The sequence below is a fragment of the Pezoporus flaviventris genome, unplaced genomic scaffold, assembly GCF_033815535.1.
Source record: "Pezoporus flaviventris isolate CSIRO_AGI_PZ_B2104156 unplaced genomic scaffold, CSIRO_AGI_Pfla_v1 ptg000007l, whole genome shotgun sequence".
In the NCBI taxonomy this organism is placed as follows: domain Eukaryota; kingdom Metazoa; phylum Chordata; class Aves; order Psittaciformes; family Psittacidae; genus Pezoporus; species Pezoporus flaviventris.
Window position 1 is genome coordinate 3,124,608 of NW_026892555.1, and position 26,243 is coordinate 3,150,850.

The 26,243-nt window shown below is 47.8% G+C and overlaps 1 protein-coding gene across 2 annotated transcripts; it reads left to right on the top strand.

The window, feature by feature from the left end:
• Positions 1 to 343: 343 nt before the first annotated feature.
• GPR20 (G protein-coupled receptor 20) lies at positions 344 to 25,800 on the top strand. Of its 2 annotated transcripts, XM_061447521.1 has the most exons (3): positions 344 to 473; positions 13,840 to 13,936; positions 24,442 to 25,799. In XM_061447521.1, the coding sequence occupies exon 3, from the start codon at positions 24,463 to 24,465 to the stop codon at positions 25,522 to 25,524; it is 1,062 nt and encodes a 353-aa protein (XP_061303505.1). In that variant the 5' UTR covers positions 344 to 473; positions 13,840 to 13,936; positions 24,442 to 24,462; the 3' UTR covers positions 25,525 to 25,799. The 2 variants fall into 2 exon arrangements, with proteins under 2 accessions (XP_061303505.1, XP_061303506.1); XM_061447522.1 differs by lacking the exon at positions 13,840 to 13,936 and having other exon boundaries at positions 374 to 473; positions 24,442 to 25,800.
• Positions 25,801 to 26,243: the final 443 nt, after the last annotated feature.

Below are 26,243 nucleotides of genomic sequence, written 5' to 3' on the forward strand. Positions count from 1 at the left end.
CGCTCCAGTCCCTGATGAAGAGCTCCTCTCCAGCATCCTTGTAGCCCCCTTCGGACACTGGAAGCTGCTCTCAGGTCTTCATGCAGCTGCTCTCCTCCAGGCTGAACAGCCTCAGTGTTCTCAGCCTGATGGGTCAGGCCTCCAACATACTCATGTCCAGGTGATGATCCACACCCAGGGCTCCTTTTTCCATCATTACCACCTAAAACCTCCCACGTCACAAGAACTCATCTCCAACTCATCCTGACTCCTCTCCCTTTCCAACCCTTTCCCTCCCCCCTGAAGACATCCTTTGACCAAAATGAGCCGTGGAGGCTAGAAAAGACACTGACGTCAATGTAAAAGTAAACCAAAGAGGTCTGGTTCCTGTTTCATCCCTGCTCCGGGCTGAGCGCTGAGGAGCGCGGTCACTCGGTCGAGGAATCTGGGAGCAGGCTCAGGGATAAGCAGCTGAGCTTTCTCATCCAGGCTGTGTGAGTACAGGCTGCGGCATGCTTCGGGCTGGGAGTGAGGGGGGAGAGGGAGGGAGAGCCGTCAGCTGCAGGTCCGGAAGGCAGAGTGCTCCAGTCCTGGCTGCGCTGGGATGCGGATGGGATCCTCAGGTAGGGAGCGAAGCACATGGGTTTGGATGCGATTTGGCTCCATGTGGGTGGGAACAGTGCTGGAGAGGACAGTCTTCTATGCTGGATGCTGCAGGGGTAAAGGAGGGTCAGAGAGGTTTGGGCTGGTGCAAAGGAAGAGAACATCTCATAAAGAGAAATATGCATTTTTCTAGATACTGAGCTGATCCATTTGGGTACCAAAGTACACTATTTCAGTGATGTGTATGTGAGAACACAGAAATGTCTATGTGTAAAAAGCAGGTTTGGCAGAGCCATGTGGAGGATTCTGCATGAAAGCTTGAGTATTTCTTGTTACCTCCATATACTGACTACTTCTGCCAAGGCCAGCTGCATATGCATCCTGCATCCTGCATCCCTGTATAGAGATGCAGAGGTAGACACTAGGCCATGAAAAAGTGGTCTGAGAGGGCTCAGAATGAACTCTGTAATACAGGGTTATGAAGCAGAAAACTTTTCCCCTGGGAAACAGCATGAAAATGTCCTTACTTTGGGTGCTGTGTGGATGGGGGAAGTGGCTGGGTCAGAACTAGAGTGGGTGAGAGGGATGAATGGTCCCACTAGCTCCATTAGCAAGTCGCTGCCAACTAAGATGTGTCCAGCTGCAGTACATCATTATAGAGAGCATCTCCCATGGTTTACACAAGCTATACTCAGTGGCAGTGTGATGAATTGGCAATGCAGCTCTTCAGACTCATTTCAGCTGTGTTTTGGTAACACGAGGCGCCTCTTCTTCTAACATTTCTCACATGCCAGGCCCGATTTCTCTTCTTCAGCAAAAAGCCAGCCCCAGTCCTGAAATGGAAGCTCCTTCAGCAGAGCTTAAACACCCCCATTCAGAAATAAGACAGCAGATATACAAGTTTAATCCCTATTACATGTGCATGACAGTCCCAATTGAAAACCACCAGGGCAAATGCCTCCATCAGCCATGATTAGATGCAATGCTGCATCTCAGTGATCTCTGTAAATCCCTCCCTGAGCAAGGGAAAGCTGGGTAACCATAAAAAAAAGAGGCAGAAATACCCAAAACCTCCTTATTGTAGCATCTGCTGGCACAAATGAGGGCAGAAAACTGCCTTTGGTGGGAATGTCTTTACTAAGAAACTTTTCTACCATCTCCTTTGTGAACAGAAATCTCTCTCAACCCACAATTAGAAAGAAAACTCCCTTCTTCCCCCTCCTTTCTTACCAGGAGACATAGTAATTTAGCAATGCAATTGAGCTACTTTATTTACCCATTGATTTCAGTGCATTTTGCTTCATTCTGCTTGAACCTTCTTCCCCATCTCCCAGTGCTTTGAGATAAAACACAGACAAGGAGCCACTTCTTCCCTCCCCACAGAGTGCAAATGTGCCAAAGGCACCCTACAAGCCTTCCTTCCCCTGTTTTGAAGAAGGAGGAAAAGGCCAAGGAAGGAATTGTACATGGAACATCTCTCACAGCACGTTCTCCTGGAGGCAGAGCAAGCAGAACAGGGGAGGCTGTTGAACAAAGCAATAAATCCCACTATGCGCACGTACAACACCGCTGCAGCCCTGCTCCCCTTTACATGCATCATGCCCTGGGGATGACGTGGTTCCCATAGGGACATGGGCTGTCCGGGCCCTACATCCCCTTTAAGAGGGGAAAGACTAAAAACCTTGCAATCCAACTTGTCCAAAGGGCTGTGGGATTTTGGCTCTCTGCATTTTAGCAGGCTGGAGACACAAAACCAGGGATGTTTACTACATAGGTGCTCAGCACGATTGGGAACACCTCGCCCTTTAAGGAGATGCTATCTAAAAATGGAGACATCCAAATTCCTGAGCCCTTTCTAAAGTGGGAGCCAAAAATCCCCCATGGGAATAATGCTCTAACAAACACAGTGTTTGGGCTTTCCTTTACACCATGAACTGTTAGAGCAGGTTTCTATAAATGCCCTGTTGCTAGGTTTAGGGAGGTGAGACAATATATTACCTAAATGAATCTCCTGTGATATCTAAGGTAAAGTCTACAGCCTCTTCTGAGGAGTGTCTCCTGCTTCTTAGCAAGCTCATTATAAATATTATAAGCACGTTACCATCCTTTCATGCTCTTTCTTTTACCTCCTCTCCAGTTTTCATACTTGTCTTTGAATTTGTGGCTTTTAGCTGTGAATTTTGCTCCCACTCAATACAACTGAGTACAGAAAGCTGAGCAAATCCTATCGATGGCTTAGCACAGAAACAGTTCCTATCCAGTAAGTCCTAGGGAGGCACAGCAGAGTCCAGCTAAGCATGACAAAGCCCAGAGACAGAAGTGGTCATGCTGAGGTGAAGGATGAATGAGGGGAATAGAAAAGTGAAGCCCAGAGCGAAGGGGAACAGTGAAGCAGTGGGGTGAGATGGGACAAGGCTGAACTGGCTGTGACACCCAAAAAATGATGTCACCCTTCAGGATGACATTAACCAGGGATGCTGCTGTTCAGTCTCAGTGTGGTTATTTACTGGGATCAATATGCCATTAGTGTATAGACACAGAGGAACTGAGTTCTTTATTACTTCTTATGCATAATCCATAAAATATGTGAATCTCACCTATCAGCCCTGAAAAGCACCACTTCCACCCAACAGTAAGAATGACTTCTTCCACCTTGGTGCAAGAAGATTTGCTGTCACAATCTACTCTCCACTTCATTGATTTACTCTCCTCTTCACGGCTCCAGCCTCCTTCTTTACAAATACCTGCCCAGAAGATGGGGCTCTGGGAAAGGCTAACAAACGTGGGTAGGGCTCCTGATGTGGTGGTCCACCAGATAGCTCCCCATTCTTGCCTGCACAGAGGCTCTCAGCCCTTTCTATGGGAAACCTGGAGAGATTTGCCCCTTAACGAAGCTATTACAAGTAAGCTTTGGCCTCATGGATGAGGTTGGGGATGCTGTGAAGGTTTGATGAAATACTCCTTCATCCAGAGCTATAGAAAGCTGCAAGTACCTACCTTAGAGCTGCTCATTCACCACAGGCAGGCATTGGCAAGGTGAAATGGCACTGGGCTCTGAGCATGCACATAGAGACCATGGCAGATGTTCATAACCCACCAGGGTCCTCTCAGAGTGACAACACAGAAGGGTGTAGTAAAGTGGGTACCTGAGCACAGCAGGAGAGGACACTGAGGAAGCTCAGCCAGCTTCTTGTATGACAGGAAGAGGGTTTCTAGCATTTGAGTGCAGAGGACAGGAGATTGCTGGTGGGTTACTTATGTGGCAGAGTGGCGGGCACAGACCTCCACCACACAAACCCAAATTGAGCAAGCATCCTCTCCTCTCAGTGGAGTGCATAAGCACCACCTTGCTGGTCTGCCCACTCCCCAGGGGCCAGCCAGTGGTCAGTGCAAACCAAACACACAGAGCGTAGCTTCCCCTACAACCAGTATGGCCTGACTTGCCATTACCCATCTCAGTGGAGAGGCCAGTGCATGGCTCTCAGAATATTTAGCCAGGTATAACTTCCTCCTCATCCCAAAGGTCCTTTCCTGGCAGGATGGAGAGGAAAGGCTGGGTGGTCGTGCTGGGTTTCACCTGCTTGACACCCACAGAGCTGCAGCTCCGCAGCAGAGCCAGGCTGGCTCCTTTTGCCTCAGTTGAACATGCCAAGTAATACATCTCTGAGAGAAACTCAGGCTGCCAAGCTGTGTTATGCTGTCTCCAGCTACCAGTCATGTGGATAAATTGATCGTCATCAGAGTGATGAAGGAACTCAAGAAATAAACTGTCAGGAACAAGGCAGCCCATTTTTCACACGCCAGCATCAAGGCTTCCAGCTGCTTTGATCAAACACACAATGGTCTCCAGGATGCTCTGGTGTTAGAGACACACTTGTGAAGGTTTGAGCACACCAGTGTGGAGCAGAGATTTATAATACCCCAATTCCCACATTGATGCACTGATACTTTCTGAAGGGGTCCAGGGCTGAGTTATGGAGCTTACACAAAGTTACACAAAGAGAGGTGGTTTTCACATCCCACTGCTGCATGAAGCCACCATAAAGCTCACTCCAACCAGCAGCTACCTTGGAGGATACCCAGGACTGAAACAGTAAGGGACAGACGTCAGGAGTCAGAGGCACTGGTAGGACAGGGAAAGGAAGGGGAGTCATGCTGCCTCTGGCCCCTGCTAAGATTAGGTTTGTCTCATACCAGTGCTGTTCATCTTCCACTCACGACAGTATTAAGTTCACCCAGGGAATCAGAGTCTCTAAGGCACTAGCAATAATAAACCCCAATGGTGTTATTCCTAGTGAGCAGCTTACCTAGGACAAGTGCATGATTATTTTAAACACACTGATTTATTAATACACTCAGGAGAGCTGCAGCCACTCATTCTTGAACAAGGGAGCCCAGCAGCGGAGCTCAGCATCTTGACTCACAGTATTGGGACTGATATACGACTGGCTACGATCAGATGGCATGTCTAAAAATACACAGCCTGTGGTTTATTTTTCTTGGAAAATGGAAAGACACCCAAAGAAGCAGAGCCCGATTTAGCAACCACAGAGCCTGGATGGTTGCTTTAAAGAAGCCAGCAGAATTTGACCAAAAGAAGGTGCCACTTAGGTTGTGTTACAGCCATGGGGTTGATCTGTGGGTCTAGCACCATGGAGTGATCCTCAAGCTGCCCTTGTTGCGGCTCCTACTCTGTACTACAGGGATGCTGATCGCATATCCCTAGCCTAGAAGATACAAGCAATAGGATTCCTGTTACTCAAAGGAGGTCTCTACAGTGGGACCACCACAAATTGAGCTGTTCATTTAGTACAGGCTTGTATTAATGAACTAAGCCATGTCAGATTAACCCATCTTGCACCATGCCCAGGGAAGCTACCACAGACATCTCTGCACCAGCTATCAGGTCTGCCTTTAGTCATCCCTTCCATAGATTAAAGTCCAGTTCTGCTGCTCTGCCCTGGTGGGTCATGTTTGCTGGATTTCAGGTCGTTCCCACTGCTTTGCACCTTTTCCAAGGCAGAGACACATTCCCCTTTCATTAGCCCATTTAACACTATTTATTATATCTAATAGTGCTTTCATAGGAAAAAATCCCTCCAAATGACATGAAAAGCATGTCAAATAGCACTGTGCAGCATCTCCTAACATAACAAAGACTAAAGCTATCAGTAACAAGATGAAGTTATGGAAAGGAATGATTCAAGAGCGGCAGGTTGACCTTTTGCTCCTGATCTGTTTTGAGGCCATGAACATCAATTGGAGTGGGGCCTTGGTCTTCTCTCCATCATGCCATCCATTGTTCACACCTCAAGGAGTTCAAGGCCTCCGTAATAGCCAGCAGTGACAATCTGTTCCTGTCTATAACCTCATCCCAGGCAGAGAAAATATCCCCTAGGAGTTCTGAACCATCTGGTCCATGATTCTACAGCAAAACCCATACCACCATAAACAGTGTCTGCAGCATCTTGCTGCCCATCCATTTGTCTTCAAGAGACAACTGCTTATACCCTGACATTGCAATTTCCAGTAAGAAACCCCTATAAATCACACATAGGGTTCCCTCCTTCCCTTCCTGAAAACTTCTGCCCCTTGTGCTTAGAGGGGCCGTTTCAGCAATAGGGAAACTGAGGCATCTTCCCCAAAAGTGGTTCTTTATCCCCAGTGAGGCCCCTCACACAAAACTTGGTGCTGCAGCAGAAACTGGCTGCAGGGACAGAAGCTGTAATCTCAAACAGCTGAAAACACATAGGAAAACACCCTCTCCAAAATAACAGGCAAAAAAAAAACAACCAGTAAATGCACCAGAGCCAGCAGTTTTAGGAATCACTTGTAACCAGGCAGCAGCAGGGGGGCTGAGGAGGCGGGATGTCCCCAGATGAGGCCCTTTCTTTTCTTCCTGTTCCTATGAACCCTATGGGTTTTCAGCCCTGTGGCATTTCCTACGATAATCCATCAGATTTATGCTGCCCTGCTGCAGATCAGAGCAGTGCTGAGCTCTGTGCATGTCTAACAAAAGACAGCCCTGCCCTGAGCCACTCAAAGCCTGTGCAGAGCAGGCAAACAAAGGGGAGTGGAGAGGAGGATTAGCATGGTTGTGGAGGAGAGCAGGGAGAGAATGTCTCTCTCTCGAGCTATTTGAGGAGAGTGGGTCCAAAGAACTGATTTTCTGGGTTGCAAGTGTCCTTCCTCCCTCATGCAGCAAAGGGCCATTGAACAGACAGCCCTGGGAGCACCCCACTGTCTCTTGCCAGGTTTGTGTTTGCTGCTAAATCAGAGCACGTGGAGGTACCAGGCTGGTCCCCTAAGGTCCCACCACTTCCTTGACATGTGTTTATGAATATCCCTTCTGTGCTCTGCAGCCTCACAGGGCACAGTGCACCTCGTGTTCAAGGTTTTCCAGCTCAGTTCTGCCACGCTGTGCTTCCCACCTCCCTGAAAGCAAGAGCAGAGTGCTGAGACCTTCTTCTCACCCACTCTCAAGCCACATCCCACTGCTGCCATCTGAGCATCCTGTCATTTTCTGCTTTGAAGCCCTTGATCCAGAGCTGGGCAAGAGCTGCTTCACCCTGCTCTGACCTCCCCGGGGTATGTGTGCCCAAGCGATGCCAATGCCCTGGCTGCCTATGTAGCTTTCCCCTCCAAGCACCAGTGTCCCTGTGTGCCCAGCAACAAACAAATCCAGCAGGAAATGCCTTGCTGGGAATGGGGAGAGCTCTGCAGTGAGGTTGTGACACTGGACATTGTGTTCTTGGCATTTAGCTCCTGAAACTTTGAACAAATATCAAGAAAGGAACAAGAGGTGGCTGCTGGCCAGAGCTGGGTTGGGGGACAGAGAGGACAGAGCAGGACCCTCCAAGGGATCCCAATGTGACTTGGACCCCAAGGGTTGACATGACATGCTTTGTTGGGTGGCCAAAGGGTATCTTGTGGCTCGTTTTGCTGGTGCCTTGACTGAGGAACCTTGTCAGAAACCTCACTGTTGTGAGAGCTGTGGCGGACTGGGCAGACTGGGACAGGGAGAGGGAGAGGGATCCTGACTCATCACAGGGTACATTTATACCAGGACAGAGCACATGCAGCTTCACACCCCTTGTCACGCAAGAACTGGAGAAAGGCAGGACTGATGTAGTCCAAACCATTCACCTCATGGTCACCCAGAGGAGCAGCTTTCTCTTTGTTCCCTGCAGACGTCTTCATTTTCCTTTAGGCTCAGCAGGTCCATCAGCAAAAATGCCATGGAGAAAAATGGAAAGGGAGGCAATGGTCATGAAAATCAACTCCCAAATATGCAGCAGGCAGGAAACCGACTCCTACACGCTCCCTCCCCCATGACTCACCCAACAGGAGCTATGACCATCATTTGGGAACCACTTGTCTTTGCTGTTCCTCATCAAACAGACAAATCACGGCTGGGTGCAGTCAGCAGAGGCTCCCATATGGCGACTGTCTGATCTCCCTCTTTGCATAAACAGGCAGATGGAGCCTGTTCAGAAGCAGGGCCACATGCTAATGGTGGCCTCTGGCCTTTGCAGTCCTCTGAGGACAGTGAGTGACAGCCACAGGGAAGCTCTGTTAGCTGCTGGCAGAGGATGCTGCCTGCTCTCTGCTGAGCTTCTTATGTCAAGTAGGTGCAGCTGCCTCTGGGCCCTGCTGAGATGCTGTTACAGAGGCAGCTGGACCATGTTTATGGCTCACCATAGCCTCTGTTGCCCATGCTGAGAGTCAGGCATATGAACGTGAGCAGGAGAAGCGGTCCAAGCTCTCCATCTCCAGGCAGAAGCAGCCTCTTTGGTGTTTCTTTGCCTTTTTGGTGTTTCTGCCCCAAAACTATAGGAAAAGGGCAAAGGTTGTCCCTTACCCACAAATGATGTCTAGGGATCAGTACAGAGGGTTCTGATCCTTCCTTATACATCCTCTCCAGCTACCACATTAGGCATAGCCACTATGAATGTTTCAGGGTTCAGATCCCAAAGGGATCTCTGATATCCCACATCCCTGGATCACCATGAGAACAGCAGGGAACAAACTCTCAAATAGCCCAGCCCTGTCTCCAAATGAGCAAGTGCTACAAGCCCAAAGCCAGGCTGGAGACAGATGTCAGCCCCAATAGTCAAGGTACTTCCTTAAACGGGACTTCCCATGGACTCTAACAAAGGTACCAGACAAAACCTGGATCTGCTTTCAGGATCCACCCATTTGCCATGCTATTGCTTCCACCAAGCACCAGCCTGGGAGTCACCAAGGGGGTGAGTGCTCCCAAACTCCTATCCAAGGATTTCCTTCAGGGGCAAGGCAACGTAGACTCACTTCTCCACAACAAGGCAGTGTGATGAGGTTGAAGCACACTTGATCAAGCCCCTTTGTAAGGAAGGAAATTCTTACACATTTGGGAAGAGTCCTTGTAGCCACAGATTTCTCCCTAAATCAGATTCCATGTGGTGCTTTCCCGCAGTTATCCTCTGTAAAAGGATAGTCCAGTGAAGCAGCTTCTCCACCCTTGGTCCCCCATCAATCTTTCTGGTTCTCCTGCTTCCTGGTGCAGGAGTAAGACAGTGGTTAAAATACCCCAGGAACATGTGTGTTGCAAGGAAAACAGGAGAACATTGAATGGAGGTGGCCTGTGGGTGTGTGAGTTCAATTCCTCTGAAGCAGCTGATAGAAAGAGGTTTCCCAAACAGCACAGTGAAGACGCCACCCTTCAGTGTCCTCTGGGCAGTGAGGATCCCACTCTTCGGTGTCCTCCACACAGTCATGACCATGGTAAAGGCTCCTCAATTCTCTGAGCTGATTCTGTCATGTCTGGGTCCAAGACCTTCTTGGGTAGAAATTCTCCTTCGCCGCTGAAGAAGATAATTAATTTGTGAGGATCTGTCCTATATATATAAATATATATATAAATATAATATATATATGTATATCCAGTATATATAAAATAGCCTACATTCAGCTTCTCAAAGAAAAACCAGGCATGTTCAGACACCAGATTCTTGTCTGGGTCCTTACAGAGTTGTTCAACAAAGATAACTTGAAAGCTGATCTGACCATGTGCCTTGAGCCCATCTCGACTGTGTGACAGTTCATTGCGCCATGTCCAATCTCAGTCTCTTCTGCAGGGATGAAAGGACACTCAGCTCCTCTTCTTGAATAGGACTGGAAAAGTATATCCCTTCTCCTGACAGAAAGAGAGGAGACATCTCCCCAAGGTGATGGGCGCTATCAGCTTCCTTCCCATCTCCTTCAGAGATGTCTGGTCTTCTGCTTTGCTGCTCTGTGCCACAGGAGGCTTTTAAACACAGCCCTGTTTTACATGGCAACGTTGAGGGATTGCTAGGACTTATCAGAAGCTAGTAGCACTCTTGCCTAGTGTAAGTATTATTCCTTCTCCTATGTGCTGATTTTGACTAAGTACCTTCTTCCACCTACAATCTCAAGACATCCACTCCAACATTTAATAGCTGCACATTCAACGAACAGGCTTGAAAATTTTCCACTTAGAAAGCTTAACATTTTTCCTGCCTTTCCCCCTCCCTCTGAGATGGTGATAAAATCAGGAGATGATGGGAGCTCTTCATTCATCAGCTACGGTTGCAACTCCTCCTGAAGCCGAGTGTGGGAACCGAGTCTAGGACAAAGCATGGCCCTGAGCCCGGATGTGCCTTCTCCACCTTAACAGCAGCATCTGCTTCCCAATATGGCATGTTCTGCACTATCTCAGGCACAACTTGAAGCTTTGCAGCTGTTGCCACTCTTAGCCTAGCTCTAAATCCAGCTAGGAGGAGAGGCTGGGATAGTGGGGGAGTGCAGGGCACTCATCCGGTGTGCAGGGATGGGAACAAAGCTCAAATGCATCAAAGCACAAAACCAGATCCTCACATAGGAAGGGCCAGGTAGTCGCAGAGCAGGTGAATAGGCCATAGGTACCAATAGCTCATAGTCACCTCTTTCTTACAGTCTTGCTCCAGAAAGCTATTCCCTAAGTAGAAAAGTTTTGTTGGAGGAAATGTAATCATTTGCTACCATGGGCAATAAGAATGATAGAATGAAAATCATAGAATCATGGAATCATAAAATAGTTTAGGTTAGAAGGGACCTTAAAGCTCATCCAGTTCCAACCCTCCCACTAGAGCAGCTTGCTCCAAGGCCCTGTGTCCAACCTGGCCTTGAACACTGCCAGGGATGGGGCAGCCACAGCTTCTCTGGGCACCCTGTGCCAGCGCCTCAGCACCCTTACAGGGAAGAGCTTCTGCCTAAGAGCTCATCTCAGTCTCCCCTCTGGCAGGTTAAAGCCATTCCCCTTGGCCTGTCCCTACAGGCCCTTGTCCCAAGCCCCTCTCCAGGTTTCCTGCAGCCCCTTCAGGCACTGGAGCTGCTCTAAGGTCTCCCCTTCAGGAGCCTTCTCTTCTCCAGGCTGACCCAGCCCAGCTCTCTCAGCCTGGCTCCAGAACAGAGCTGCTCCAGCCCTCACAGCATCTCCATGGCCTCCTCTGCACTCCCTCCAACAGCTCCATGTCCCTCTTGTGCTGCTGCCCCAGAGCTGGATCAGGACTGCAGGGGGGTCTCCCCAGAGCACAGCAGAGGGGCAGGATCCCCTTCCTGAGCTGCTGCTCACGCTCTGGGGGTGCAGCCCAGCACACGGGGGGGGTTCTGGGCTCAAGCGCGCACTGAAGCCGGGTCACTGGGAGCTTCTCCTCACCCAACACCCCCAAGTCCTTCTCTTCAGGGCTGCTCTCAATCCAGTCTCTGCCCAGCCTGGGCTTGTGTTTGGGATCCCCCCAACACTGATTCAGGATCTCGCACTTGTCTTTGTTGTCTTTTCAACCATAGAGCCCAAGTTCATCCACCTTGCTCAATGCTGCATCATGGCTTAGTTTCTTCTCTTGTGTTTTCCCATCATTCAGCTCCTGGAATGGAAGGAAGTCAGTGCAAGCTGATTATCCAGGCAGGGCTCATGAAGACCTTCCAATCACACTTGCTTTCCAAGCCATAAGGAAGTGAAAAGTAGATGGCAGCCCAGGCATGTGTAGTTGTGAAAGGCTGGATACCTGGATCAGAAGGCACAACAAGTCAAGGAGGATGTTCCTGAAACTGGGGGAAGAATCTGCCCCTCAATGTTAAGAAACTGAAAATAGAAGATCAATAGAATAACCAGACACAAAAGATGGGCTCAATCTTCCTGGGAAAGATCCAAGGGTGAAAAACCAATTCCAGAGAATGAGGTCAACCTTCTCTAATAACCATAGCTACTGTTTGTGCTCCACTGAGACATGCAAGTGTGGAGTTTACCTCCCCTCTATTTATGGGTTTGGCCTCTTGACCTGGAATTTAATGCCTCTCAGTTGATCCTGTCGTGTTGTGACGGGCCGTATCCGGCATGTTTATTGCATTGGCTCCAATGTTGCCTTTATCTAACGGGTAAGGGAAAAGAGCAGTCCAGGGCTGATACTAAAACCCAGCATTCATCCTCCCTATCTTTCCAATCAACTAAATTTGATGCAACTTCTCACTTTGGGTGTTTTCTGCCTTTTTGCCCAGAAAGGACCTCTAAACCCTCCTGGAGAGAACATCTGTGTGAGCCCAACAAGAGATAGCTTTTTTTTGGTACCCAATTTAGAGCAGGAAGTATTCCATCATGAGGTGGGACTTAGGGGGATTCGGGAGATTTGAGCCTGTAGAGCACTGGTCAGCAGAGAGATCTTGAAAGCTGATGTGAAAAGAGAGATCTTGAAAGCCATGTACTTTGAACCCACCTCAACAACTGGATAATTCATTATGCTTTGCCTCCTCTCATTCAGCCAAGGATGAAGGGATACTTAAATCCCTGCTCCGAGAGGGACATGAGACACACAATGACTCTCCCACCAGTAGGGAACGGCTGTGTGAGGATGGAGGAACATGTTGGGGGCTCCTCAGTGGAACCCCAGATTCTCAGTTTCCACCTCTTACTCATTGTATTCACATACTTTGGCCCAGTCCTTGGGTAGACCCTATTAACCCCTCTCCCAAATTACTGCAGTCAGAGCATCACCGAAGTGTGCAGGATCACCCTTTGTCTCCCTGTGCTGGACAGCTGATTTGGTTAAAAGCATAACACAGGCTTTGTGGCGTTTGATCCAGCACCTTCCGGTGACTGCCAGGGATGCTTCTATCTAATCCCAGTTCACATCAGGAAGATGAAAAAACAGAGGCATTTTCCTCTTGTGTCCACTGGTGATGGCTCAGTGGCATTGTGGTGGCCTTAAGCCAGTGAGTCATAGAATCATAGAATCGCAGGATGGTTTGGGTTGGAAAGGACCTTAAGATCATCCAGTTCCAACCCCCTGCCATGGGCAGGGACATCTCACACTAAACCATGTCACCCAAGGCTCTGTCCACCCTGGCCTTGAACACTGCCAGGGATGGAGCATTCACAGATTCCTTGGGCAACCCATTCCAGTGCCTCACCACCCTCACTGTAAAGAACTTCCTCCTTATATCCAGTCTAAATTTCCCCTGTTTAAGTTTGAACCTGTTACTCCTTGTCCTATCACTACAGTCCCTAACGAAGAGTCCCTCTCCAGCATCCTTGTAGCCCCCTTCGGACACTGGAAGCTGCTCTGAGGTCTCCACGCAGCCTTCTCTTCTCCAGGCAGAACAGCCCCAACTTCCTCAACCTGTCTTCATACAGGAGGTGCTCCAGCCCCCTGATCATCCTCGTGGCCTCTTCTGCACTTGTTCCAACAGTTCCATGTCCTTTTTATGTTGAGGACACCAGAACTTCACACAATACTCCAAGTGAGGTCTCGTGAGAGCAGAGCAGAGAGGCAGGATCACCTCCTTCGACCTGTTAGTCACACTTCTGATGCACCCAGGATACAGTTGGAAAGTCCTCAGCAAGGAGACCTTATTCCCACATAGACACAGGAAAATCAGCCCATGGAGGGGACAAGAAGAGGACAGCAACATCAGGTTTAGGTTACTAGAGATGCTCAGGCACAGGCACCGTGAGGAAGGCTGGAGCCCTCTTTAGCGTTTCCAGCACTTCATAAATTTCAGAGAGATTCAGGGCAAGAAGCCAGATGTTTGGGGAGAAATTCTGAGCACTGAAGACAAGTGGAAATATTTCTTTCTCTTTTTTTTTTTTTTTTTAGTAGTGTGTATTTTTTCCCATTAGTTGCACGGCTATATTTAGAAGAGAGGGGGGAAGAGAGAGAGCACGAGAGAGAGATTAGGCATTTCTTCATATTCTTGTAGTCACTCCAGTTGTTCTGCTTGTAGGAGCAGATGTCTCTGTCCTGGGGTGATAGCATTCAGGTCCACAAGGAGATTTTCTTCCCTGCAGCTCCTCTAACATAGAAAGGAGATCGAGCCAGAGGTAAGTCCGTCTACTGTGGAAGAATACACTGCAGGGACCATTGCAGTGAATGCTCTGGGATAGTGGTCAGAGAGAAAAGGGGGGATTGGAAATGTGTCAGCAGGGGACCAGGAGGGAATTGCTGGAGACTGGACCCTAAATCCATAGTGGAAAGCATGGCTACTGCAGCAGGGAGAATTGGAAGGGGTGGCAGTGGATACGGTTCTGTGCTGAACCTGTGGATGTGCACTTTGGGAAGCTCCCGGCTCTGCCCATGGGGCTGGTATACCATCAGGAGGTATCCAACCTGGAGAGCCAGGCTGTGTCGGTGACTGTGAGGGGTTGCAAGGGGCTTCTCCTTCTGTGAGCTTCTCTGCTCTTGGGTTTTGGGCAGTGCTGTGATATTTGGAGATGGGGTGTGATAAAAAGTGTGTTAAAGAACTGGCTTTCCTTCACTGAAGTACTCTGTCAGCTCTTGTGAGGAGTGGGATGATGTCTTGTTTCTATCTGTGTATTCCAAGACATAATTCAATTTGAGGGAAATGCGTTCATGAAGGTTTTGGGAGCCAGGAGAGGAGATGGTGCACTGGAGTCATCTGTACCTGGGGATGTTTTACCTCTCTTCAGACGTGCAGCAGGATGTGAGCTCAGCAGTAGGAAAGATGCTGTTTTCTTTCTCTGAACCTGCTAGCTGGGTCAGCCTAAGGAGAAGCAGATCCTTTCCAAGGTCCTTACCCAGGTCGGTTCAGGAATGCTCCCTGCTTTCACAGCAATGCACTTACCAACAGCTCCAAGTGTTTCCAGGTTAACCTGGCTAATCCAGGATCTGCAAAACCCTGCAGGCACTGTGGCCTCTGTCTGCACAGCACAGTGTCATAGGTGAAGAGCAAAGGAAACCACAGAAACCAGCCTCCCAAAGGGTTAAGATCTGCTCGTCCATCCTGGGATACCTCAAAAAATGCCTGTTCCCTGCCCAGGTCTCCCATCGTGCTGCATTCCCTGGGCCAAGCCCACACATGGCTCCCGCCGTGCCTCAGTTTCTCCCTGCAGATGGGAGAGCAGCACAGCTTGAAATGAGTGCTGGGCTGCCGAGCTGCACCCATGGGGGGCTGGTTTGTGCTTATGATGTATGATGTGACCCTTCTACCTGCTGCATCATCCCTTCATCCCTACCTGCATCTGTGTCACTGTGCTTCCTGGGGTATGAGCATTGCTTCTGCTTTCCTGCATCCCTGCGTCATGCAGGTATTCCTCAACAGCAAACCTTTGTTGCTGCTCCTTCCCCATTGTCCTTCTCGGATTTCTTGACAACAAGAGAGCAAAAGCAGGCAGCTGAAGGCAGAAAGAGGGAAAAGTGCTCAAAGACGGCTAAATTTGCAATTAAATTCTCCTTTTCAAAAGCTAGCAGCAATGCACGGGCTGGATATTGCCCAGTTTAATCTCCTGTGATGTCTTTACACTGTGAAGTTCCTGTATGTGCCTATATGGTAATTTTCATTGCAGCCATGATAGCTGTTCTTCTAAACCAACACTTGTAGCGCGTTGTCCCTGGCACCCTTGAAATGCCAGATGGATTACTGTAATCCCAATAAAATCAAACGCATTTCTCTCATACTGTTACAGCCTCCCAAGCAGACAGGCACAAATCCATCTCTACTGGCTGGAGCTATAGAACTCCAAACTCACATTTCTTTCCAGATCTAGTTTTAAAGACATATTAAATCCTCTTGGAAGAAAATACCCCCTCCAAAAAGAAGATATTCCTTCTCCTCACATTATACTGGTCCCCAGTGATAGAGAGGGATACATGCAGGAAGTGATGCCCTCAATTCTCTTGAAGCATCAGAGATAGAAATATACAGCATCTACCACCACAGAGATGTCACTCCATGCTCTCTTGTGACTGATGGCACTTGGTCCAGGCTATGAGATATTGGTCATTTTAATGCTAACAGCTTGACTTACAGAGCATTCACTAAGACAGTATTTCTGTCACTCCAAGGCCAAGATCTGGTGTTGCAGAAAAGAGGACATGAAAAATGCAAAGGTATCAGCTGTAGACATCTAAAAGTTTCAGGAGGGACTTTTCTACACAGTGTGGCATAAACTAGCAAAAGGAGGTGTAAACCCTTTATTAGCACTTGAAGGTGACAAGTGCTAGTGAGCCTCATTACAGATGTGCAGAAGGACCTCTGGGTGCCACCACTGGGCGCACATTTGCAGGTCTGGAAGGGCAATGTATGTACAATCCCACTTCTTTGCTCATACATGTAAATCTGAACTCCTTTTCTCAAGGGATGACACATTATTGCTGTAAATGGGCATAGAGGAGGTATAAATCCATAAGAAATCTGCCAGCACATGAGTTTCCTGTTCGGTGTATCTTTGGGAGCTTCATTCCATATTTTGCATGCATGCTCAGGACAGGGCTGGGGGAGGACCATGCAGATCTTTCCAAGTTTTAAATAGGTTGTCCCTGGGGTGTCCAGCACTGATCTGTCTCCTGGTTTTAAGCAGCAGGTTCAAGCCTGGATGAGGAGAATGAGCATCTGGGCCAAGCTGAGTGGCCTCCTTCCCATCTGGGTCACTTTGTTCTGTGAAAATGAGGAATGCAGTTTGGAGACTTAGCGCTCTCCCTCTTCTAACTGGCAGTGATCCCTCATGGCTTAGCATGACCTGCTGGACTAAATCACTGCCTGGGCACCCACAGGTTATTGCTTGTCCAAAGTGAATCAGAGGACCTGATTTTGGCCTGAGGATTGCAGGGGAGCGTGGGGTTCATCCACGTGCACATGCACCATTGAACACAGAACACAGCATGATGGGTGGAATTCAAATCACAACTCACTGCAATATCCATCACCCATCCACAGCGGGTCCTCGGAGATGAAGGAACACATGTAGGTTAACTGGGCATATCAGGCAGGAGGCAAACAGCTCAATAGCACATCAACAACATCAGCCCAAGAACCAACATTACATTAACTTTCACACATCCTTAGTCTGAGGCTGGTTACATGACTTGAAGTACAACCCATTGCTATGCCTAGGACTGAACATCCAAGTTTTAACTCTGGCCAGATGATAAATAATGATTCTCACGGGTGACATTAGAGCCAATAAGGGAGTTAATCCCTTTTGTTGCGGGCAAAGTTCACACTTTCTCCTTTCAGACAAAGGCCACGAGAGAGCAGGAGCTGCTGACCATCACGCTCTTCATTAGACATGGGCAAGCATGCCACGGCTGGTCAGTGCAGACACTAAGTAATAAACTATCATCTGTCCCCAGTCAGGCTGGTTCTGCCATAGGGAAGATATGACTCAGTGTAAACCTGAAATTACTTCATTTCAGGATAACACAAGAAGCAACACTCTCTCTTTGCAAATCCAGCCCTGTTTGCTGTGTTTAAATGCCAAAGAAACTGTGAATTTGCAGTGAATAAAACCTAAATGAAAGGCTGTGTGGTGGAGAACGCTAGCATCTCCTTGCAGGTTCATATTAGAGGAAATGAGGATCACTCTCAGTTCCTATTAGTGTGTTTGTCAGTTCTGATTTCCTCCATCCTCCTAATGTTTTTCGTGTTGGCTAATTTCAGCCAAGCTTTGGCAGAAGGGAAAGATCACCTCCATTTGCAGGAAATTAGGCAGCAAAGTAAGGAGAAAGTCAAACAAGTGTCAGAGCCAAGAGCTGGAACGTGAGTGCTCATCCAGGCAGCCAAGTGTCCACAGGGGAAACAGTTATAATAAGCAACTCAAGCAGGGCAAAGCATTCATCCAGCCCTGCAAGCCACTGCAAGGCATGAGACCGTAAGAAAGCAGGTGTCACTGAATGTGACACTCACAGAATTATGTGGTTTGTGTCCCTAAAGCACCTTCCATTTCCATGGCATTGAAGGAGAAGGAATAATCCAGGTCTGGATAGGGTTTGACTATTTCCAACTGCATTTCCCAAGCAGCTGGGTGTTTAATACACTCCATCTGGCCACCCTTAGACCTAGGGGATTCTAGGAGACATCAGTGCCCAGGAATCAAGTGAGAGCAAAGATCTGATGTGTGCAAATATGGGATCTTCGCTGGGAACAGCCCCATTTCTGCTTCAGGACGTAATCTTTCTCCCCTGGACCTCACCTCCTTTCTCACAGCCTGAGGGCTAGATAGGCACCAGCTTTTCCCTTTCAGCAGCTGGATTCATTCCCTTTATCTCCCTTTCTTACTGTCAGCAAGCCCACCCTCCCCTGGCTGATCATGAGGCCCACAGAACAAGCTTTACCACGTATAGGGCAAGGTCTTCAACATGCACAAAAACACCATATTTGGCCAGTTTGAGCCAGAGTTGAGTGAGAGCTTGCCAGGAGAATCATACAATTTAAACTGAAAGAGAGGGACTTTAACCCTTCATATATAAATACAATGATAAATCACCCAGGGAACTTTAAACATGGAAAGGCTGCAAAACTAAACACGTTCTGCTGCCATCCCAGGCTGCAGAGTTAACACTAGCAGAGTGAGGGGGACGGGGGATGATAGGGGAGGCAAGTTGCTGTATGAGATGTTCTGATTCAGGGAGATGAGAAAAGCTGAAGTCGTTCATACTATATAACACTTGCTCATGTCCTTTTCATCTTGCTAATGTCCTTTTCATCTTCCCAATCCCAGTGCATGGCTCTTGTTCTCTGTCTCTGGGTCTGCACACAGAGATCCTATCTGCACACACCAATAAATAACCCTTTTGGCGAGCAGATAGGACAAATCTCAGTTTGCCTTTCCTTTTGTATCCCATTACTTAAACTGCTGAGCCAGAGCCAAAAGTCCCCTGGGTCAAGGAAGTGAACCCTGGTAACTTCAGCAAGGGTGAGGCTTAAGGCTGACAGCAAGCAAAATGCTGGGTGGAATGAAACACAGGATGGTCAAGGATGTCCTCCTGGGGCAGATGTCCATGCCAAATGAACAAGTGTGAAGCCAAGCAGCAAGAGAGCAAGGGAAGAGTCTGCAGGACCTGTTTCAGCACAGAGACCATCTGTTTCCTATTTGGCCCAAGAACGATGGAATTGGTTATGTCATCCAACAATGAGAAAGTATTTCAGAGCAAGTCCCCCTCTCCCAGTGCTGAGCAGGGACCTTTATCAGAAGGAGGGAAACCAGGTCAACCTCCAGCCTCCATCCCTGCCCTTATCCCATTTCTACCCAGATGCCTGGTGTACTTTTAAGGAAATGCAACCCATGGTCTCACAGCCAGACAGACAAACTCCAGCCTGAGAGGTATAACATAACAGCATAAGCCAACTGGCACGGGCAGGCAGCACTCAGAAGGATGCATGTTTACCCATCACGAGCTTTGCAGACTGACAGCTCCATGGAAATCTTTGGGGCTGAGAGCTGCATTAGACATGAAGAAAGCTGAGCTCCAAACTGATTGAAGATTATAGGAAGAGGGTTAGCATAAAGGATATTTACTCTGTAAGCAAAGATGACGGTGGTTTTCCCAGCTCATGCCATAGCTGCAAGTAATAAGCAGTGCAAAACATAGCAAGTGCTTTAGAATTAGATAAATGCATACACAGCTCAATACTCTCTAGTGCATGCTAAGGGATGGGATGGGTGATTTTGTCTTCTCCACTTACTGAAGTTACCAGGGTTCATTTCCTTCACGCAGGGGACTTCTGGATCTGCAATGTAAGTAATAGGATATAAAAGCCCAATATTTAGGCATGTGCATCACTGGCTGCTGTGTGTCACCCCTCTGCAGTGATGGGGACCTGAAGTGACTCACTTTGAAACCTGCATGAGTATTTCTGATGGCAGAGAGACCTGCTCAAGGTCATTTTTGGACTTGGCAGACTTGGGAATCTTGGGGAATGCTTGCTTTTCCTCAGGCACGAGGTCATGCTGCCTTTTTGTGCCTTGTTCACCCTGCCACAAAACGGGGCAAAGCAGCTTTCTCAAGTCCCACAATGGAAAAATACTTAGTAACTGTTAACCAGGGATTTGGTCCAGCTCTGCCTCATTAAAAGCACTAAGAGGAATGCTGCTGCTTTGTTAGTCCTGTTCTGCATCCCTTCTGCTTGTGAGCCATGAGATGACAGCAGTCCCATAAAAGAAAGGAAAAGGCCGTCCACCCAAGCATCCGTCAGTACCAATTTGATTAGAGGAAGACTTGTCCCACTGCAGCCCAAGATGCAGCCTGTCAGTGAGGAAATCTTCAGAATTAGTTCAATTTCTTGGGATTTCTTTCATGTAGTTCCATGGATTTTGTGTTCAGACTGGGAAGTGATGGACTGGGAAAAGACACAAACTCTAATTCAGCTCCTCTGCGTATTCCATTTAGCAAACAAGATGTTACCTGTTGGTTTTTAGCAGTTTACAATATCTGGAATTCACTTCACTGCACATGGGGCTCGGAGGAACACTGTGTATGATGATGATTTTAATTCCTGTGCATGGAGAGTACTCATGGATTCTTTTCTATTAGTCTGTAAAGTGCCCTACATACCTCAATAGCATTGTGAGGATGAACACTTGAATGCATTTTGAGTTACTGACTTCACCCAAAGGGAAAAATGTAAGATGAATATCAGTTGTTTGTGACAATGGATCTGAAGCTGAAGATAAATTTCCCATAGGAAGCAAGCAAATAAAAAGATACCAAATCAGAGCAAATGGCCAGTGCCTTAGAATTACAATAAGAAGACAAATACACAACTCAATACTCTCTAGGGCATGCTAAAGGATGGGATGGGTGATTTTGTCTTCTCCACTTGCTCAACTATAGAATCAGAAAACAGTTTGGGTCAGAAGGAACCTTCAAAGGTCATCTGGTCCATTCATATCACAAGCTCACGCTGCACTCGAGGGGCAACAAAGTCTTTATTCCTTAGTTTCTACTGGTGCAGTGACTTCCGCAGTGCTCCTCTTGACAGCATCTGCACAGAGGAATCCGGGAGCAGATCCAGGCATCTGCTCGTTTGTTTTTGTAATTCAAGAGTGAAACAAACAGAGAAGATCAGATGGTGAGAATGTCAGAAAAACATTAGAAAACGGGCCAGCATCCTGCATCCTCCCCGTGCATCTTCCTCAGGTGCCAGACTTTGCAACTCCTCCATCTCCAGCCAGTCTTAGGTCTGTTTTTTCCTGTTATTCCCCATGAGCGTGCTTGGCACAAAGTGTAAGGAGACAAGACTCTCCCCCAGGAGTCTGCAGGCTCACAGACACAGACAAAATAATGTGAACATGTGTGCTACTCCAGCTGCCACCAAGTTCAGTGCAGGGTGAGGTAATCCGGTCATTCCTGAAATACAAGATATCCCAATGTCCAGTTGCTGCTGGAGATATGCAGAAGTGGACAGAAATTAGGACTGATCCTCTTTGCCCAGCAGTTCTTTCAGCTATTACAGGTGGTCTGACCACAGGCTTCAGGATTACGTTCTGCAGCATAATCTGTCCCGGGGTTTGCTCTCGGAAGGGCTTTAGGGTTGAGCATCAGCCATTCTAATGGACAATTCAACTCCTTGGGCTTGAGTGGCTACCTAAACAGAACAAATTGCCATTTGATTAGAAATATCCTTGCAAGTTAACAGCTTTTCCTTTCAAACCACTTCTGTAGATAAGATGAGAGGCAAGAAGACACTAGAGCAATTATTAGCCTCCAGGCCAACAAACCTAAACCCTATCATGGTGGCAAAATCACTTCTCCAGGGATTTCCATAGGGAGCTTCACACCTGGTCTTCTGAATTCTCAGTCTTAATCCCTGCTTCTACCCCAAAAATGTTCTGCTTCATGCTCACCTGGCTTGAATGAACCATACAGAATAACCATGACTAGGCTGTAGCATGCCATGAGGACTCTTGATCTTGAGTGCTGGTCATTTACCAAACACACTTCATTCCCAGCCCTCTCCAAAACGAGAAAGACTAGGAAAGCATACATACATTGATAACTCAGTCCTCCATAGAAGCCTGCCTGGCCATATCCTGTGACCCCATTCAGCAGTACAGGCTGGGAACTGCTCTAATGAAAAGGACATGGGTATTATGGTGGACCTTAAACTGAAAACGAGCCAGCAAACGGTGTGCACTTACTGCAGACAAGGCAAAGTACACACTGCGCTACATTAGGGTTCATGGTCAGCAGACAGAGGGGCGTTATTACTCCGTCCCTTCATCACTGGTGAGGTGTCTAGTTTGGGACCATGCTGCTCAGGGGAACACTGAATGACAGGAGAGGGTCCAAGGAGAGACTTTATAAGGATGGATGAATGCACCAGTACAGCCTGAAGCTAGCCAGCTGGAAAACGTGACTTGGGGGTCCTGGTGGATGCCAAGTTGCACATGGGCCAGCAATGCACCCTTGTGAGAAAGAAGGCTAACAGCCTCCTGGGTTGCCTTGGGAAGAGATCCTTCCCTTCTGCTCAGCACTTGTGAGACACATCAGGAACGCTGTGTTCAGCAAATGCACAGAGACTTGGGAATCTCTTCAACTAAACCTCAGTTCCCCAGCTCTTCATCCAGAAAGCTGGAAGCCCTCTACGTTTGGCAGGAGGTGTGGAGATGTTCAAAAGCTTGAGATTTACACCTATCATGGATTTGTCGTTTGTTAGCCCAACAAGCAAGCTTTTGATGGCTGAACAGGAAAAGGCTTTGTCACTTGTCAGGCAGGCTCAGAGCTGCTGTGATGCTCTCTGGATTCAGTTAGGACTGCCCTGCGAAACACTTGCTTTTGGCAAGCAGGAACTCTCCTGAGGAGCCACTTTTCACTGGAAAACTTCTGACCTATATAGCTTCTTCCTCAGGTTTGTGCATGGCCACCAACAGCTTGAAGCATCTCACAGGCAATGGGCCGCCTTCAGTCCATCCTCCTGATCCCCACAAGCAGCAGAAGGGATTAGCGCAGGCAGAAAGACCGCTGCCAGAGGATGGGGCACGCTTTGGGGAGCTGGATATCCAGACTCCCTTAGCAATGCAGGCCTTCCTCATTGAGACACACTGTGATTCCTGTAGTACTGGGAGACGTGTTTGCAGCTCCAGGTCTCCTAGTCCTTCCTCACTTGGCTCTCTGGTAGCAGGGATTTCAAACTCTCATAACTCACATCTTTCAGCACCATTCTTTGCTGATTCAAGCTGATTTTTTTTTAACCTCAAAATCCTGCTCAGCTGCTTTGAGATATTCCAGACATTTTTCAACCATTTATTTTTATTGAAAGCAGCCAAGTTTCTGTATATATTGGGCTTTTTTTTTTTATCTTTTTAATATACAAATCAGTTTAAAATAGTGTGTAAGTCAGGACTGATTTGCAAATTAAACTGTCAAAGCCTGGCAGGAGTAGTGGCTGATGCCCTTGGTTTGAAATCTCCTGGCTGCTAGTGCTGTGAGCGCAGATCTCCAGAAGATGCCACACAACCTGCTTAGAAAATGCAGCCATCCTTTGATTTAATAGAATCACAGAATGGTTTGGGTTGGAAAGGACCTTAAGATCATTCAGTTCCGAGCCTCCTGCCATGGGCAGGGACACCTCACACTAAACCATGTCACCCAAGGCTCTCTCCAACCTGATCATGAACACTGCCAGCGATGGAGCCTTCTCAACTTCCTTGGGCAACCCATTCCAGCGCCTCACCACCCTCACAGTAAAGAACTTCTTCTTTGTATCTAACCTGAACTTCCCCCGTTTCAGCTTGAACCCATCACCCCTTGTCCTATCACTACAGTCCCTGATGAAGAGTCCCTCCCCATCATCCTTGTAGACCCGCTTCAGATACTGGAAGGCTGCTATGTGGTCTCCACGCAGCCTTCTCTTCTCCAGGAGGAAGTCTGTCCCAAAATGCTGCTGCATGTAACTGGGGTCACCTAATCAAGGGAAGGAATATGTTTTAGGAGTCAAATGGCAGGGCTATGGTTGTACCAATAGGCTGGGTAAATGTCTCCTGGCTGCCAGCACTACCATGCTCCCATTGTGGTGCAGGAAGAACCTCCAGGTGGGAAGAAGCTGCTTAAGTAGAGGAAGGATCAAAAGAATAAGCACCATGTCCAGGAAGCAAGAGTTGGTAGGTGCTTCATATTGTCCTGACCCTCCCTGTCACAGCAGAAAATGGCCTGTGCCTCCATGAGCATCCATGCACCCTGCCTGGACTCAACAACCCCATCTGTTTCTCTGGGCCATTAAACATGACCACATGTAGGTCTCCAACTTTCCCTTCTCCTTTGCTCCCTTGGCATAGTCCACCTCTCTGTTCTTGCTCAGGCCTTAAAACCACTTTTGCACAGGGAAGAGGAAGAGAAATTTGAAGTGGGAATTGTGTGTCTTCTCCAATACATGCATCTGGAGCCAATGGAAGACAGCAATTATAAACCCAGGTATTTTCCTACTGATTACTGGTATCTCATATTAGCAGATGAAAGCTCAGAGTGCAGCAATATATAGAACTAAAGAGGATGTACAAATACATTGGTTACAATGTCCTTAGGTGTCAATATTTTGAGTCTTCGGGAATGCTGACATCCCCATCAATTTACTCTGTTTTTTCTCTTCCAGATCACTGGGAAGGCAGTGACCATGCCGACCTCCTCCACCCAACTGCCAGCCCTTGACTCTATCAACACCACCCAGCAACCCAATTCCAGCATCTACTTGTTCTCCAAGTTCATCCACCCCGACACAGAACTGTACACAGAATTCTACAGCCTGTGGATTGCCCTGATGGTGGTCAATGCCATCATTTTCCTCGTGGGTGTTGTGCTGAACAGCTTGGCGCTGTACGTCTTCTGCTTCCGTACCAAGACAAAAACCACCTCTGTTATTTACACCATCAACTTGATTGTTACTGATCTCTTGGTGGGCTTTTCCTTGCCTGTCCGGATCATCATGTTCTACAGTGCAGGGGACTGCCTCAAATGTTCCTTGGTTCATATCTTTGGCTACTTTGTCAACATGTACTGCAGCATCCTCTTCTTGACATGCATCTGCGTTGACCGCTACCTGGCAATCGTGCAAGTGGAGGCCTCACGTAAATGGAGGAACCCTACGTGTGCCAAGGGGATCTGTGTCTTCATCTGGATCTTTGCCACTGCAGTGACTTTCTCCATCCTGACCATGGCAATACAGTTTGCTGAGTGCTGCCTCTCCAAGATTCTGGTCCTGATGGTGTGCGAGTACTTCTTCCCCCTCATCATCATCATCTTCTTCACCACCAGGATTATGTGTGCTCTGTCCAAGCCCAGCCTCATGCACCAGAGTCGGGAGAGGAGAATGAGGGCTGTGCAACTCCTTATCACTGTGCTCATCATCTTCATGATCTGCTTCACTCCTTTTCACGTGCGACAGGTAGCAATCTCCATCAACCCGGACATGCCCCATGGTGTCAGCCTCCTTGTCTACCATGTGACAGTGACTCTGAGTAGCCTCAATAGCTGCATGGACCCCATTGTCTACTGCTTTGTCACCAATAACTTCCAGTCGACCATGAAAAACATCTTTAGGAAAACCGAACCAGAGCGAACCAGTGTGGACATCCTGGGCATGAACAAGAACTCCAAGGGCCCCAGTGCAATCATCGCCTTCTCAAACACAATAGGAAGCCCTGTGAGCTTGCCATCACCAAGCAGTGTCCAGATATAACCCACAGCTGATGGGACACAGTAAGCCAGTGTAGTGATGCTGGAATATTGCTAAGATGCACAACACTATTGTCTTTGACCTCTTTGTTTTTTAGGCTGAGGTTCAGAATGACAGTGGTGGGATTAATTTCTCAAGAACATCGTGGTCTGTTTGGAAAATGGAACTTGCAGTGATGTTTCTACCAATACAAAAGAGAATCCATTAATTACTGTTCCAAATGGGCTAGTTTTCTTTGTATTTTAATACAGACATTTTGCTAGCAACAAATTCTTCACTGTGGTTTTCTTTTTGTGTTTGAGATTGTAATGCAACACTCCTGGGATAACTTAGAAAGCAGCAAAGCTCTGTTTTCTATGAAAGCTCTTAGGCCTTGGCCATGTGCTTAAGAGTAAAGGATACAAGGGATGTTTCCAGAGCTATCCACCACAAAGAGCTTAGATGCCAGTGGGGTGGGAAAGAAAGTATTCTAACCCACTTGTCACTAGTAACTACTCATTTGTTTCTGGTAAAGTCTGAATCTTCTCAGGGAAGAGGAGATGAAATCAAGCAGTAACATCTTCTCTCACTATTCCAGCTACAAGGAGAAAGTACATGTGGGTGCCTATGTTTTGACACACACCGTCTGGGCTTGGGGAGAGATTAAAGATTTGTTCCACCTTTATTTGGATTACTAAATCTCCTAAACTGCATGCAAAAAAAAAGCATAAAACAGAGCATAC

Excerpts from the sequence above, each read along its gene's own strand:
- GPR20 (XM_061447521.1), top strand. The coding sequence starts at position 24,463 with ATGCCGACCTCCTCCACCCAACTGCCAGCCCTTGACTCTATCAACACC.